Source organism: Haliaeetus leucocephalus, unplaced genomic scaffold, assembly GCF_000737465.1.
Source record: "Haliaeetus leucocephalus isolate CR32 unplaced genomic scaffold, Haliaeetus_leucocephalus-4.0 Scaffold200, whole genome shotgun sequence".
NCBI lineage: Eukaryota > Metazoa > Chordata > Aves > Accipitriformes > Accipitridae > Haliaeetus > Haliaeetus leucocephalus.
This window is the reverse complement of record NW_010972636.1, coordinates 55,652-71,206: the sequence shown is the minus strand read 5'-3', so window position 1 is coordinate 71,206 and position 15,555 is coordinate 55,652. Positions and strand designations below refer to the sequence as shown.

Genomic DNA, 15,555 nt, shown 5'->3' with positions numbered 1-15,555 from the left:
CCCCCAGAGCCCCTACCCCTGTAGCTGACAGTCTCGGCCTTGGCCAGCGGCGGGTCCATCTTGGAGCCGGCTGGCATTGGCTCCATTGGACATAGGGGAAGCTTCCAGCAGCTTCTCACAGAAGCCACCTCTGTAACCCCCCTGCTACCAAAACCTTGTCACGCAAACCCAATACATCAATTCAGAAAACTAGTTTGTTGTTTTCAGAGTAATTTCAGTATTAATTAGATTTTTACTAGTAAGGGACATGAGTTGAATCTTAGCTGTTCTAACCAGTATTGGCTAATAGGGAGATGTGAAAATGAAAGGAATACTTACACTGAGCTTGTGAACAGTGTTGTTACTTAGTCTGATGGCGCAAGATCTTTTACATTTCCCACAGCACTTTCCATCCTCGGTCACGTATTGATGACCCTACTCACAAGGAGATGAAAGTATGTTGCATTGGTGATGGAGAATTCTAGTCTTCCTGTAATTGAGGGCTGACTGGGCAGCCTAGAGAATCTGAACTCACCGGTGGACAAGATTTTTCACATTGAACTCTTTCACAATGCCATATATTTTGCCAAGATGCTTTATCTATCTCAGATGTGCAGGTACAGTTCATACATGAATCGGTTACTGTTGATGCTCCAACCTGGAAGACAGAAAAAAAAAATCAGTTGGCAACAGTTTCTATATAATGTATAGGCAGAGTTGAAAGCATTGCTAAGAACCATTAAGGTTGCTGAAATGCAAGTGTGACTGAGTTGTTCAACTCTCTTCGAACATACAGTTGTTTGGCTTTATGCCTTGCAACAAAATACACATTAGGAGAAAACTAAATAAAGCAATATAAAAGACAAAAGTAAATTAATAAAATGCAGGTAAACCCGGTTTGTAGTGCCTCATTATTTTACCAGCTTTTCAGTGTTCCATTTAAGATTTTTTTCCCTGTAAGCCATGCTCAGTGGTTATAAAACAATTATAATTTACAAATAGAGATTAAAATAATTGGATACATATGCAGATATATAAGCAGAGATACAAATTTACACACGGATTTCAGTCTTTCTGAAATGTATCCCCAAAAGGCTCCAGTGCTAATGTTTAAATTTTGACTAAATGACCTAAGTATCAATTTTAGCAAAAGATTTAGGTATCAATTAAAGCAAAAATCCTAGCTATCCTTTTTGAAGGTTCTCTGGGCTTATTTCAGAGTGGTTAAGTTTGGGCTATTCATCAGCTCGTTTGGAAAATTCATTAATTCCAGAAGTGGGAGAGCGCTTAAAAAGAAAGTACATCACTAAAAATGGTACACTGTTATTTTATGCTACATGTTGAGGAACTCTTCTGTGACAATTTTGAGTTTGACTTTAGAAAAAAAACCAACTTCCAGTTAAGGGCTAGAGATAAAAAAATGTACTGGGAAAAAGAACTTTCTCAAAGGCTTATTGTGGTAGAAAATGTGTACATTTCAATTCCAGCAATATACCTCTATAAGTGTAACATTCTCACCTTGTATGTTGTACCATTAATCACACAGTAGTCAGGCCTTGGTCCTGAAACAAACAAACAAACAAAAAATTCCAGAGTAAACTCAAATTGTGAGACTTCATGAGAAGTCAAGATGTTACCAAGTTTTGTTAGTAACACAGAGATTATGGAAGACTTGAATTCAATCCCCCCTACATGCTTAGACCTCATATTTAGTATAGCTGAATGTTTAAGTAAAGTTTCTTTTTTGAAATTAGCTAGAAGAGTTGAGGAGGAATGGCTTCAAACTCAAGCTCTGCATGAAAAAAATCCCTTTTTTGCCCTTTCGATATCAGATTCACTTCAAATTAAACTTTGAAGCCTAGATGTCCAGTAACTTTCAAAGATGCCTTTGTTATTGATTCTTTATGACCTCTCAGAACATGGTGTGCATGGAAGATTGACTCTGAGTGAAAAAAAGGTATTCTTACTGTGGTAATATAAATAATTTGACAACATGGCGGAGTGCATTCATGTCTTCCACAGAACTACTTCAAATTGGCTGTTCCTTTGTTTTGACCTTCCTGTTTCAGGCTTTATTTATGGCTACCTTTTTCTTTTTATTCTTTTCTATAAATGTATGTATATAAAAATATATGTATATAAAAATTTATGTATGTATGTAAACATATATAACTGTTGGACTTCTAAATTTTCATGAGCATTCAACAACAGTGTAAGTATAATTATTATTTTTCATACATTGACAATTCAGTTACTGATTACAATTAACTTTGTATTATTACTTCACGTTACTTGCTTTTGTAGTTAACTGTTAAGCTTTCTGCTGGCTTATTCTTAATGTTTATGCACCTTAGTTTAGCTACAGTTAGGCTAAAGTTAATGTGCGCCAATGTTACATTAATAACATTAAATAAAATGTATTAATAACCTTTATGATTACAGATACAGAGATAGTTGAGCTACACAGACCACTTGAAGGTTTGAAGTATTATCCTACTCTCCCACCCATTCCAATACTCTCAGCAAACTTCATTGAAAATAACATTTTGTTTTTAAATAAACTTCTAATGCATATTTAGCCAAAAACTGATACATGTTCACTCAGCCAGAATAATTTAAGGAAGGTTTTGCTGTTATTGTGATACATGAAGAACTTGCTTAGATATTAACAGAAGTGCAAATGTAACTTACCAGTGTGTAGCCTGGTCTTTATGTATGTATTTTTAATACTTACGGCATTCATATTTAGGACAACATGGGTCTTCTAGTGGTAGTGCAGTCACAGCAGCAAATTCTGGGTCACAAATCGGTGTCTGAGCTGTTTGGCATGGGAGCGGCTGGCATTGTACTGTAGCATTGACGGAGTCACAGACACACTTACGACATTCACTTATCCAGTTCTCTCCAGGCTGAAAATATGTAAATTATTTATTCTTAAGTGCTCTCTCACCCTGGTAGTTTTGTTTCAACATGAGATAGACTCTCAAAATTGATAGGGAGTTCAGATTATAGTTTTCTTAGCATATGATTTCAGGCCTTAAGAGCAGGCAAGCTGAGAATAATCACAGAATTTTCTTCTGTGTAGGGAGAATGAGATTTTAACACTTTCATAGCTGGTCTACTTATTTCTATGACATTTAAATGTCTTTTATTAAAAAAAAGTTTCTGCCATGGTATTAGTGAGCTTTTCCATCGCCAGATTACTTAAAAGCCTGGTAATGCCAGGTTGAAGAATTGTGCGCCATCAGGTCATTTGTAACATGACCAACTTTGTTACTGAAGTACATACAAGTTGATTTGAACTGGCTATTAGAGGACAGAAATTGGGTTGGTTTTGCAATGGTGGTATATTAGAAAATAACGAGGGCAAACCACCTTTCGTGGAGGATTGACATCAGTACAGTTTCTTTCTACTGAAGTTGTGAGGGATGTTGCTGTGGTTGGTGAGACAGAAGAAAATACATGTTCTGTGGATGAGGTGGCTTGTGTTGTAGTTTCTGAGGTGCCTGAAGTGAAAGGAGTTGTCGAATAGCATGGCCCCTGGAATGGCTGAATTTCGCATTCCTTGCTGCAAAGTGCATAAAAATTACAGCCAGCCCTATCTGTTCTGTTGTATACCACTTCCCCTGCAGAGGAAAATCAGAAGAGAAATTAAAAGACCAATGAATATACTTAGGGTAAAAAAGCCAAGAAAATATTGTGAAAATATAAAGTGTATTCGTGTATCAAAAGTTCTATGTTTAGGTGATTTTCACTGGTTATATTTAATTGAATAGAGTATTAAGGGTTTATATTGCTATGAAAATTTTTATAACCATAAAATAAGACACTTACCAGGAGAAAAAAGGTTACCGAACACATGACAAAAACATGGAGTTGTTCTGCTTGATGTAACATATGTACTTGCTTCTGTTATGACAGGTGTGCTGGGGGAAGAACTGAAGGCTGCAGAAGTACTTGCTGTAACGTGACTTGATTGTGGCGTACCAGTTGTAGCTACTGTTAAGCACGAGACATACTTTAGTTAGCAGCACAGAATTTTGATCTCATAATTTTAACATATTGGAGAGGACTGTTCAACATTACAGCAAATCAAGCCAACATTTTTGTTAAATTCAACGATTTGACCTGTTGCTAAGTAGAGATTGTGGAAATCTTTGAGCTCTACACTGAATATCATCTGGGATTTGGCAAATATTATGACATGTAGTTCTAATGTTTTTTAAAGTTTCAAGGTCAATACTGTCTCCCTTGATAAGAAATATCAGTCTATGGGGTCCACTCATACACTTGTCTAACACAGATACTAGTAGCAGAGGGACAGACAGATGAAAAAGTGGTTTATGTGTTGGAAGAAATAGCCATGATAGTGGAAGAAGTCACAGAAGACAGTGAAACCAAGGATATTCTGCTGAAATAGCTGTTTGAAACCTTTCCAGAGGTAGACAGTGACATACCTGGGCTGCTTGTGGTAGTCAAACTTGTGGGAAAAACAATGGTGGCAGTACTTTGTGCAGTTAAGGAAACAGAAGTTAGAAGAATATCTGTACTGACTATGGTACTTCTAATTCCTAAGTGGGCTGGAGTGGAGGCAGTAGTAGGAGATAATGGAGCATGGGTTGCCACAGTAGAGCTTTCTGCAGGTGCAGATGTGGCTTTGGACGTTGTGGTGGTTGGTGTGGTGGTCCTGGAGGTGCTGGTAGTGCTACTGGCTGAGGTGGGTGCTGTTGGAGCGGGTGTGATGATGGTGGTTGTGCCTCCTGTTAGAGATGGAGAGGTCTTGGTGGTGCTGGCCCTGCTGGTGGTTGTGATGACGGTCGTGATTTGTATTGGCAGGGTAGTGTTACTGGGGACAACCGTGGTGGCAATAGTGTGTGATACTTGTTCCTGGATTTCCACAGTAGTGATTTCTGTTGTATTTGGCGTGGTCTGGTAACCTATTGTTGAGACTTGTGATGTGCTTTCTGTACCTGAGGTTTCCGTTAGATGAGTTGTGTTTTCTCTGTGTTCTCGTGACGTTTTAGGCAATTCAGTTGTTTGCGCTTCAGTTCCTTGTGTTTGTTTTGTCTTCGTATTTATTGTAAGTGATGTTGGTTTTACAGCAGTAGTTGTTGTGAATTCTTGTGTGGTTCTTAGTGTTGTAGTTTGTATTTCTGAGCATGGTTTGTAGCTGCAGCATGATATTCTGATTTCATAATTATAGCAGGAGTTATTTTGTTGGTCTTTGTTATTGCATATCAGTCCTCTGCTTTTATTACATTGTACTGTTTGGTTAAGATTGTATATTTCTGTATCTGGGTGGTTTTTGGCTCTGCATTGAACAGCGTTTGGGTTTTCACACACAGTATAGCCTTTAGCTGTGAGATTTTCAAATGTTTCATAATCTCCACTGTCGTCTTTGTCTTCAGGCTGTGTGCTGTCATACCATTCTGACCATGCACATACTTTCTTCACACATACGGTTGTCACTGGTGTTGCAGTTGTCGTTTCTGTAATTAATAGGGGGAAATATAGGTCTTGTGTATTCTTATTAAAGAAAGTGCCAGGAAAAAATTATTCATCTTCCATACATTTTAATGCTGTATGTAGTATTATATATGTTAATGTAGTGTTTTCATTTTAATGAACTTGCTTTGACAGTCTTGAATTTAATTTCCAAGGTAGGTTTTGATCTCATGTTTGTATTATTTTTCTTGTGGTACTTTATGTGACATTTATTAAAAATTTGTAGTTAAATATAGCTGATATGATATCCTTTGTGTGGAATGTCAATACATAGGATAAAGTGATCTCACGATTTCTATGGTATAAGTAAGAGGAAGTTTTATTCTCCTTAGTATTATCTCTGTACTTAATTACACTTAACTGCATAAGCACATAGGCTTTAAAATATTTTTAAGGGATAATGACTTTTCTACTTATTTTAATATTATAACATTTAATATATTTATATGTATAAAATATAAAATGTATATTTAAGACATATGTGTTTTATATATAATCATAATAATATAGAATACACATATACACTATATATGAAATATATAATTTTATAAGTATTTTCAAATTCTTTTAATAAGATTTCTTTTCATATTCTTAGCATTATGAAGATAACCATGTGGAATATATACCACTTTCTTCATATGAATGTTGCTTAAAAAAAACTTAAAGTTGAATATTTATTTCTTGCTGTAGTATTGTATAATTTTGCGGAAATACTTCTCACAATTTCTCAGAATTACATGGTCACTATAACGAGTTAACCACAGAAATAATGTAGAAGTGTACTGCAGGAGTAGAAGGAATCTGTTGATTTGGTTATTAAATACAATTAAGAAAGGTTCCAAAGAATGGGTTTAAATAATTTGAGCATTCCCTCAAACTAGATTTCTTATCTGCGGTTTGGGCTAATGTGGTCAGTAATTTAAAAAATGGCTGTAATTGTCTTTTGTGTTTTCAAAAGTTTGTCTACAACTGCTGGTTATTGTTTGCAATGAAATGAGGAGGAGATTCTCCAGAGTACAATGATTAATAAGCTCTGTTATTTTTTCCCCTGGAAAAATCATGGTTAAACAGTAGAGACTGAGTTTGTAAAAAATGGTGTACTCATTTCTACATCCTTGATTATGGTTGTCTCTAGCAACCAAAGCTGCCACATGAATTGGTGGCTCCAGCAGAAGGCAACAGTTTCAAGTAAAATTATATGCCATTAACTGGTGAAAAGGCCCTCCCTTTCAGGCAATTTTCAGTCACTTCCATAGATTTTTCAGTTATTTTAAAGAGTATTAATGTGTACCTGAAGCAGTAGTTATAGGCTGACTTGTAGAAAACGTAAACGGGGTTGTTGTCATGATGCCACATTTAAAGATATTTCTGTTTATTGTTCCATTGACATCACATGTTGCACTGAAACACCATCCAGTTGCATCTGTGGTGCTGTAGATGAGTTCACCATATTTATAGCTGTTCTTTTCATATATGCAGTGGCATGCTGTAATTCAGAAGAAGTTTACTGTCAGGCAGCTATGAAAAGATAATATCCAGTATTTCATTTTCTTAATAATTCTTCTTAGCTCTCTTACCTTTATCATCAAACTTGCACTGTAAACCTTCTGATGTGCATTCACTGAAATAAAAAACATAAAAACCCACATATTTTTTGATTATGAGGTAATTTTATTAGTCATCTTTCTGCCAGATACTAACATCAAAAGACAGGACACTTTATTTGTGTTTATTCCTTGAGTGTCCAGTTCATGTTGGCTTTGTTTTGCCATTGTTTTCCAAAATCTTTCCTTCTATTAAACCCAAACTTATAAATAGAAGTGAAGCTAAATATTATGCAAAGCTACAGGTAGAAGTCTTAAGGAAGGCTTGCCTTCTTTCTTCCTTATCACTTTCTTTGCACTTGCAATGTTTTTGTACTAAAAAGCAGGCTAAAAAGGGAAAGAGTCTGAATACTACAAGCAGTATAAGAATGTAATAAAAATCCTTGCAAGTAGACCCCTATTAGATATGTGTACTCCTGGAACAATATTTTTCCTGCCATAGGAATGGGAAATAGAGAAAGCCTGGTCATAAAGGACTTGCTGTTCTTGTATCTTTATGCTGAGGATTTACAAAGTAATCAGGAGCAAATTCAACAGAACATAAAATCACATAAGAACTTCTTACTACTAATGTAATAAGAAACTGGCATTAGATAGTAAGGCCTTATTTTTACAGATGCAGCATAAACTAGTCCTGTCATGTAACAGGAACATGCAATTTCTCACTGCTGTTTTGATCACTTGTCCTTGTACAAGATGAGGCTGGTATGTTAAGTCTTACCACACATGACATTCATCCCGTCTATATATCTTTCCATCTTCATTATCATAACAGTCACAGAGACTAACGCACTTCATCTGATCCTCATGAAAATATGGCTTGTCTGGTGGGCAGTTAGGGTAGCAGCCTGAAGGAAGGGAAAGGGCATATAGAAGGGCATAGAAAAGGTGAGAATGAGATACAGTCAGAAAAAGTTTTATTTGTGCAGAATGTGTTTGCAGGTCTTGTTTTTAACAGTCATAATTTTTACTACTGAATTCTTTCCAATAATTCTACAAGAAATGCAGAGTACTAGCATCAGCAGAGCCCACCCACAAGGATTTTGTCCTAGAGATATTTTTAACTCTGATTTCCATCCTCTGCCTCCATTCATGTGGATGCAATGATGTTGAAGAGATTGAATGGTGCAAATGCAGCTGATGGGGGAAATACACTCCATTAAAGACCATTAAAAATATAATAAAATGTACCCACTTAAAGGTACTAGCAGCTCTCTTTTACCTTCTAAACCTGGCAAGTTATGGATGCATTTTCCACTTGGGTTCCTACAGGTCTTCATACAGGAGGCTCCGCAAGGCTTATAGTGCCATTCACATTCCCCTTGTTGATTGTAGTAATCACAGAACAGTGCTAAGGAGAAACAGAAATTTGGACATGTTCAGGAAAAAAAAGAGAGCTTTTTTTTGACTCATGTCTGTTCTTCATGTCCCTGCAATGCCGCTTGAACAGTCTCAAAAACTGTGAATAAATAGGTGAAATTGTGTGACCATCAAAACAGCTTAGTGTGAAAAGTCTACACAGTTAGATTATAATGCTCATAAGATACCCAGACTGTGTGTTCAAGGACATCAGAAAGGCACTGTACATTTAACTACACTCTCAGAAGTGTTTATGATATAAAACTCACGACAGATTGATGGGGTTCTCCAGGCTATGCAGACACCAACTTCACTACATGCTTGAGCATACGCAGCTACTGCTGTACAAAAGCAATCACAGTCTCCTCCAGTGTCACATGCACAAGCATCTATCACACATGCTTGGTAATATTTTGCTGGTTCAACCTGTTATTAAAAAGAAATGTAATACTATACATCCTGCCTTCTAAATTCTTTCTTAGCTTTGCGAGGGTGATTTTCTTAAAATTGTAGTATCTCAGAAAAAAGGCCTACATCAGTAATTTCTTTTCCTTTTGTTTATATACACTGTTAAACACCAGAAGTGATGCCAGATGATACATCCAAATCACGTATTGATGGATTTTTAGACACACAGACTTGGGTCCTAGTGGAAGATTAGGTTCATGTTCCCAAGCAATATTAGGCAACTGCACTTGAAAATGAAGGCCTCTGCCAGTGGAAAGAACTAAGGTGATAGGAAGAGCACAGAGTTACCCTGCATTTTTTGGTATGTACTTAGTGTCAGATAAAGGCTATGCTGATACTTCATTACTATGTTATTATTTCTTTGAGATTGTGTTCTGTATGTGGTATATGAGAATTTTTATTCAAGTAACAGTACAAGAAAATATGTAGTAATTATGAAACTACTGTTCTTTTGTAATAGGTTGATATTTCCTATGAACTAAATGTCCTGTTATTTCTTACAGGTAGGGACTATAAATCTGTCCCATTGAGTGGGGTTTGGATTGAAGTTTTCCTGACACTATTCAAAGTGAAACATGCTAATGAATTAGGCATGCATGTTAAAATGTATGAAGATAACAGCTTCAATAATACACAGATCTAATCTTCACACAGTAAACTTCTGCCCTGGTAATACCTGAGAGTGACAGGCAGCAAAGATGTTGCTGTTGATGATGCTACACTGTTTCTCTGACCAGGACTTTCGATAAGGGTTGGTAGAACATGGGTCCTTTATGCTGTGAGCATCAGGACATGTAGAGGATACTTTCCAGCTGTTTCCAAACTCTAGGACATTCTCTACCACAGACTGACTCCTTGTGGTAAAGTCATTGATGCCATTGCCATCATAATTTCCACAGAGGCCGCAGATCTGGCCCTGCAAAAGGAAGTAAATAAAATAACAATGGATGTGAGGAAACTTGAAACAACATCTGAGACTGAAAGAATACTTGAAATTCAGCTCTTAGAATGGTGCCATTCTATTCCAGCATTCCTGAACATCTTCATCTTTTGTTTCCTCAGCAACAGAACATGACCGCTAAGGGTAGAAGGATACTGCTGTTGACTTTTCTTCTTTTAAATCTGAACAATAAAGCCATGTTTGTCATTGTAACCTTCTGTCTTTGAGATAGGTCTTTAACAAGGAAATGAGGACTCAGCTGACTATGTTTTCCATTTAAGCCTTGTTTTGTACAATAGATGTACATATGAAAAACAGCCTTACAAAGCTGTCATAAATACTACCAGTCCAGCCACATAGTCTACTCATTGAGTCTTTACTGTTATGACTGCTCACAGGTATAAAAATAAATTACATTTTCCTCACACATCCAGAAATATCCCTTATTCTAAATTTATGGATCTGTAAAACAGTGATAGGCTACAATAGATGCTATCCATTCTGTATGAATATAAGGTGCATACTTTCCATATTACTACTATTTTTATAAAGTACCAGTGGGTGAGGCAGCAAAAGAACCTATGATACTGGAATAAATTTGTATATCTAGTTCTAAATTACACTTAATTTACATATCTAATTGAAATGTCACTATGGTATACAATAAGATAGCAAATTCCTCAGTTACTACAGTTTTTAGTACTTATATATCATAAGCTAGGAGAAGGAGTATGACAACAGGAATGTTTTCCTTATCACCTGTGTAGATATATGCTTGAAAAATACATGGTAGCATTTTACAAGAGGCTTTCACTCATAAAATTTCACTTCCTTTTTCTTAAGTATGATAATTTGATTTGTGTGTCAATGAGAACCGGAAACAATGGATTACTTTCAAGATCAAGACTACTTAATTGATTTCTACACATGTAGCTATGTAATTTTAATAAGGTCTAATAACCTTTACCAAGGTTCAGTGGGTAATTTTGACAAAGTCAAGTCCGAAAAAGTGGTTTGCCAACTCAAGTTCTGTCAGGCCAAATAGGCACTGAAACCTGCCTTCAGGGCTCAGAACAGCAGCAGGATGATGACATGGCTTCATGAGGCACCAGAGGAATGAAAACCAACATGGGATGTCCTTCAGGAATGCTAGACACATCACCTGTTTGGAATCTTGGCAGAGTCTCAACAAAATTCACACCCAGTCCAAATCTGGACCGTAAATTGCCATTTAACTCCTAGTTCCACACCTTAAAATCAGGGCTGAGCTTGATGAAGATGCTGGTTTTCTTGTCCCACATAAGGATCAGTCCGCTTGTGGTCTCAATTACCAAGTACATACCCATATAGCGGACTGTGTATGGCACCTCGTCATTTTGTCCTCTCTTTACGACACTGACATGCTCCTCACCAAGTATCAGTTCATAGCTCTGAAAAAGGAGGAAAAGGTGATTTGAAATGAAGTCAATAGCTGCAGTTGTGCTCTCAAACATGTTTCCTGCTTTTAAGAGTACTATGAATAGTTTATATAATGAAAACAAATAATCCAAATGTGATAAATCAAAACTATATAGTTCAAATCTCAGGTTCCTGGTACTGTGGTAAAAAGGTATTTTAAATGGTGTAGGTCAAAAAAACGGGTGTTTTGGCAGTCATGAAGGAGCTACATTGCACAGAATAAAATAATCTTCTGACATGACAGGCTAAATTTCTGCTAAAGACAATTTTTCTGTAGACCTGTAGTTTGCCCAACAGTGGTATAAGATAGGGTGGGAAATGGAAAAGATAGAGAGCTGGGAAGCTCTACCAAACTTTTCACTTGAATCTGATTTAAGCTTAATTTAGAAGTTGATTTGCTTTTTAAAATATTTTTCCAACTTCCTTGAAGGAATGGATATCTAGGCTTCTCCTAAGCCCTAAACAGACACAGAACAAAAGTGGTCTATATGCAAAAACTTCTTACCTCTAAGAAAACTTTGATAGATTTTGAGCAAGTTGTCCCAGTGTTGCCACAGGGAATATTTTCAGTGATAACCCTGAAGGTCCCATTGGCTGTGCCACTCTTCCCACAGTGGTCCTGGGTAGAGGATATCATTTAAAAATGTATTATTTTTGTAGACATGATGAAGATTATGCCTCATTTACTATTGCTAATTATCAGTACCTGGACTAGTGTGTATTCACAGTTTCCATTGAAGCTGAACCTTTTGTCATCAAAGGTATTATAGTGACCATCTCCATAAACAACACAAGTGCCCAGACATTGATCTTTGGTGCATTCCCACTTCCTATTCTTGCATACACTAGGAATAAGAATAAAACATTTTAATAATAAAACAACTCACTTTTTTGTGTAGACATACCCCAACAACTCAGTATGTGTTTGGCAACTCATCCCTGGTAAATGTTATACTGATTCTGGAGTTAAAGTAGTCTTTTACATTTTTCCTGTAAAGAATTAAAGCAAAGTTCTGTTCTGCTACTCTGAATGTGTTAACTGCAAAATAAGATAATACTTAATGAACACTGTAGTCCCAAAGGTTTCCTCCAATTCTGTCCTTTGACCATCTGCCTACATCAGAAAGAAACATGCTCATACTGTTTAATCCAAAACTAAAAGATCCATCAATTGATGAAATGTGCAATCCAAATCTTTCCTCACTGCTATAGTATTTAAGATCTTTGGAAAGGCAAATGATGGAACCAGGAATGCTACTTCTGAGGAAATATTTACCAGGTGTTACAGTCAACGTTGATCTTTTCCTCAGGCTGATACATGGCTTCATTGTGAATACATGGACATTCCTCTTCAGGAATACAACCACCATTCCCATCTAACACGAGCCCAGCTGGGCACATGCAGCCAGATACACATTGTGTGCTATACTGGAAAAGTCAAGAGAGAGATATAATTTCAGAATGAAATAATCACAATAAAAAAAGGAAGATTAAATTCTCTTAAAATGTCTTTATATGGTCTTATTGCTGCCCAGCTTAAATGGGAGAGGACTAAGAATTACTTATAGGACAATGGAACAAAAAGGAAGTTATTAGCTATTGATTTAACAGAATATAAATCTGTTAAAGATAAATGTTTTATGTATGCCAATCCTGTTTGCTCTGCTGGAGCCTGTGAAATTTGAAATACTTTGAATCTTAGGTCTTGTTCTGTGTTAGCTGAAGAAGCCTTGCACTTTGTAGTGGGTGATTTGTTATTGAATGGATCTTTAAAAAGAAAATAAGTAATATTTTTTTCCAGTTTGGTTGAGTTACATTGAAATCTGCTTATCTCATATGGTACTTATTCACAAAATGGCATGTGGCTACTATGCACCTAGGTGGAGTGATATAATTATATGTGCAAGAAGTTCACAACTGCATCATGGTATGAGAAAGAATGATTTCTCCTAGCCAGTTTATAGCCAGTAATTTTCTACTAAAGAAGTAAAATGTGTGGCAGAGCCCTAGATATCTTCACTACTCATTACTGTTACCTGAAGTAGCTGAATAAAGGTAGACACTAATCTTATTAATTAAATTGGATGTTACTTTATTATGTTTTGGTCTAAGGGTCCCATTGTTAATGCTTCATAACATAGTTTTAGACTTTTGCTACAAGAACAAAGTATCTGTGTTTTAGATTTGGAGTAGATCAGATAGATCAATTACTTTAGCACCAAGAGCACAGACAAAACCTGGAAATACCATTTCATCCAACCATGGCATACTTACACACTGCATATCCAGAGTCTGGCAACTTTTTTGACATTCTGCTCCAGTTGCTCCTGCAGTGATATTTCTACAGTCAAAGTAGACCATGGGAGATTCACAGACTAGAGGAAGGAAAGAAGCGAGAGCAGTAAGAAATGGCACAAGGTTTATCCCACAGCTGTAGCCATTAAAACCATTTAGAACTTCTTTGCAAATTATGTATTTAATTTAGTAGGAATTGCTGTCCCTATTCCATCTGCTAAATAGATTCACTTCAGAGCATTGAATTCTCAGAAAAAACCCTCACAGTATTTCAGAAAAAAATCTTTGTGAAAAAGAGGTCTTATCATTAATCTAGGTTCACTCCTGCCTTTTATGAAAACTGTTGCCCTATAACTACATGAGAAATACTTCCATTATTTAAAAATCCATTAAGAAAAATCAATTCTATCAACTATTTTTGTCCAAAACCTGGCATGGAGAAAAAGATAAGTGTAAGATTTTTTTTTTTTTACCTGGAGTTGGATTGGGTGCTCCAATGCAATTCAGTCTTCCCTGGATGCAAGTGCTGTAAGAGAGGGAAAAACATTTTTTTCTCCTTCTCTCAACCCATGTACTAAGACTGAGAGCTACTTCTCTCTTATCAAGTCTCAGAATTTTCAAAGGAATTCCAGAATGCTGTTTTGCAGTCTCAGGAAAGAATTTCCTTCAATACCACTACCATTGCTGCTTTCATATGAGATCCATTATTGCTTAAAAGAAAAAATCATAGGTTGAAATGAGTACATGTCTCCACTTGTTACTTACTTTCTCATAAGATCTCTCCTTGCTGGTGTTGTCATAATTTTATGCTTGAAAAAACATAGAATTAAATAGAAAAGGCAGCTAAATACAATTGCTCTATAAATCTGGAAATATCATAAAATCATGCAGATTGGAAAAGACCCTTAAGATCATTGAGTCCAACCATAAACCTAATGCTGCCAAGTCCACCAATAAACCATGTCCCTAAAGCGCCACATGTACACGTCTTTGAAATACCTCCAGGGATGGTGACTCAACCACTTCCCTGGGCAGTCTGTCCCAATGCTTGATAACCCTTTTGGTGAAGAAATTTTTCCTAATATCCAATCTAAACCTCCCCTGGTGCAACTTCAGGTCATTTCCTCTTGTCCTATCGCTTGTTACTTGGGAAAAGAGACTGACCCCCACCTCGCTGCAACCCCCCTTCAGGTAGTTGTAGAGAGCGATAAGGTCTCCCCTCAGCCTCCTTTTCTCCAGGCTAAACAACCCCAGTTCCCTCAGCTGCTCCTCATAAGACTTGTGCCCCTCACCAACTTGGTTGCCCTTCTCTGGACACGCTCCAGCACCTCAATGTCTTTCTTATAGTGAGGGGCCCAAAACTGAACACAGTACCCCAGGTGCGGCCTCACCAGTGCTGAGTACAAGGGGATGATCCCTCCCCTAGTCCTGCTGGCCACACTATTTCTGATACAGGCCAGGATGCCATTGGCCTTCTTGGCCACCTGGGCACACTGCTGGCTCATATTCAGCCGGCTGTCAACCAGCACCCCCAGGTCCTTTCCTGCCAGGCAGCTTTCCAGCCACTCTTGCCCAAACCTGTAGTGTTGCATGGGGTTGTTGTGACCCAAGTGCAGGACCGGCACTTGGCCTTGTTGAACCTCATACAGTTGGTTTCAGCCCATCGATCCAGCCTGTCCAGATCCCTCTGTCAAGCCTTCCTACCCTCCAGCAGATCAACCCTCCCACCCAGCTTGGTGTCATCTGCAAACTTACTGAGGGTGCGCCCGATGCCTTCCTCCAGATCATTGATAAAGATCTTAAACAGAACTGGCCCCAATACTGAGCCCTGGGGAACACCACTTGTGACCGGCCGCCAGCTGGATTTAACTCCATTCTCCACCCCTCTTTGGGCCTGCCCATCCAGCCGGTTTTTTACCCAGTGAAGAGTATGCCCGTCCAAGCCTT

The 15,555-nt window shown here is 37.3% G+C and overlaps 1 protein-coding gene across 1 annotated transcript in view; it reads right to left on the bottom strand.

Annotated features, from left to right (window-relative positions):
* Positions 1–15,555, bottom strand: part of MUC5B (mucin 5B, oligomeric mucus/gel-forming) — a gene marked incomplete at its 5' end in the record, with an annotated part of 85,301 nt that overhangs the window by 14,137 nt on the left and 55,609 nt on the right. The window contains 13 exons of the mRNA XM_010566014.1: positions 515–637; positions 1,498–1,541; positions 7,062–7,105; positions 7,810–7,936; positions 8,311–8,439; positions 8,717–8,873; positions 9,592–9,831; positions 11,106–11,285; positions 11,819–11,932; positions 12,020–12,158; positions 12,590–12,741; positions 13,588–13,688; positions 14,082–14,134. Of these exons, the coding sequence (XP_010564316.1) occupies positions 515–637; positions 1,498–1,541; positions 7,062–7,105; positions 7,810–7,936; positions 8,311–8,439; positions 8,717–8,873; positions 9,592–9,831; positions 11,106–11,285; positions 11,819–11,932; positions 12,020–12,158; positions 12,590–12,741; positions 13,588–13,688; positions 14,082–14,134 (1,603 nt within the window). The remainder of the gene's footprint in view (positions 1–514; positions 638–1,497; positions 1,542–7,061; positions 7,106–7,809; positions 7,937–8,310; positions 8,440–8,716; positions 8,874–9,591; positions 9,832–11,105; positions 11,286–11,818; positions 11,933–12,019; positions 12,159–12,589; positions 12,742–13,587; positions 13,689–14,081; positions 14,135–15,555) is intronic.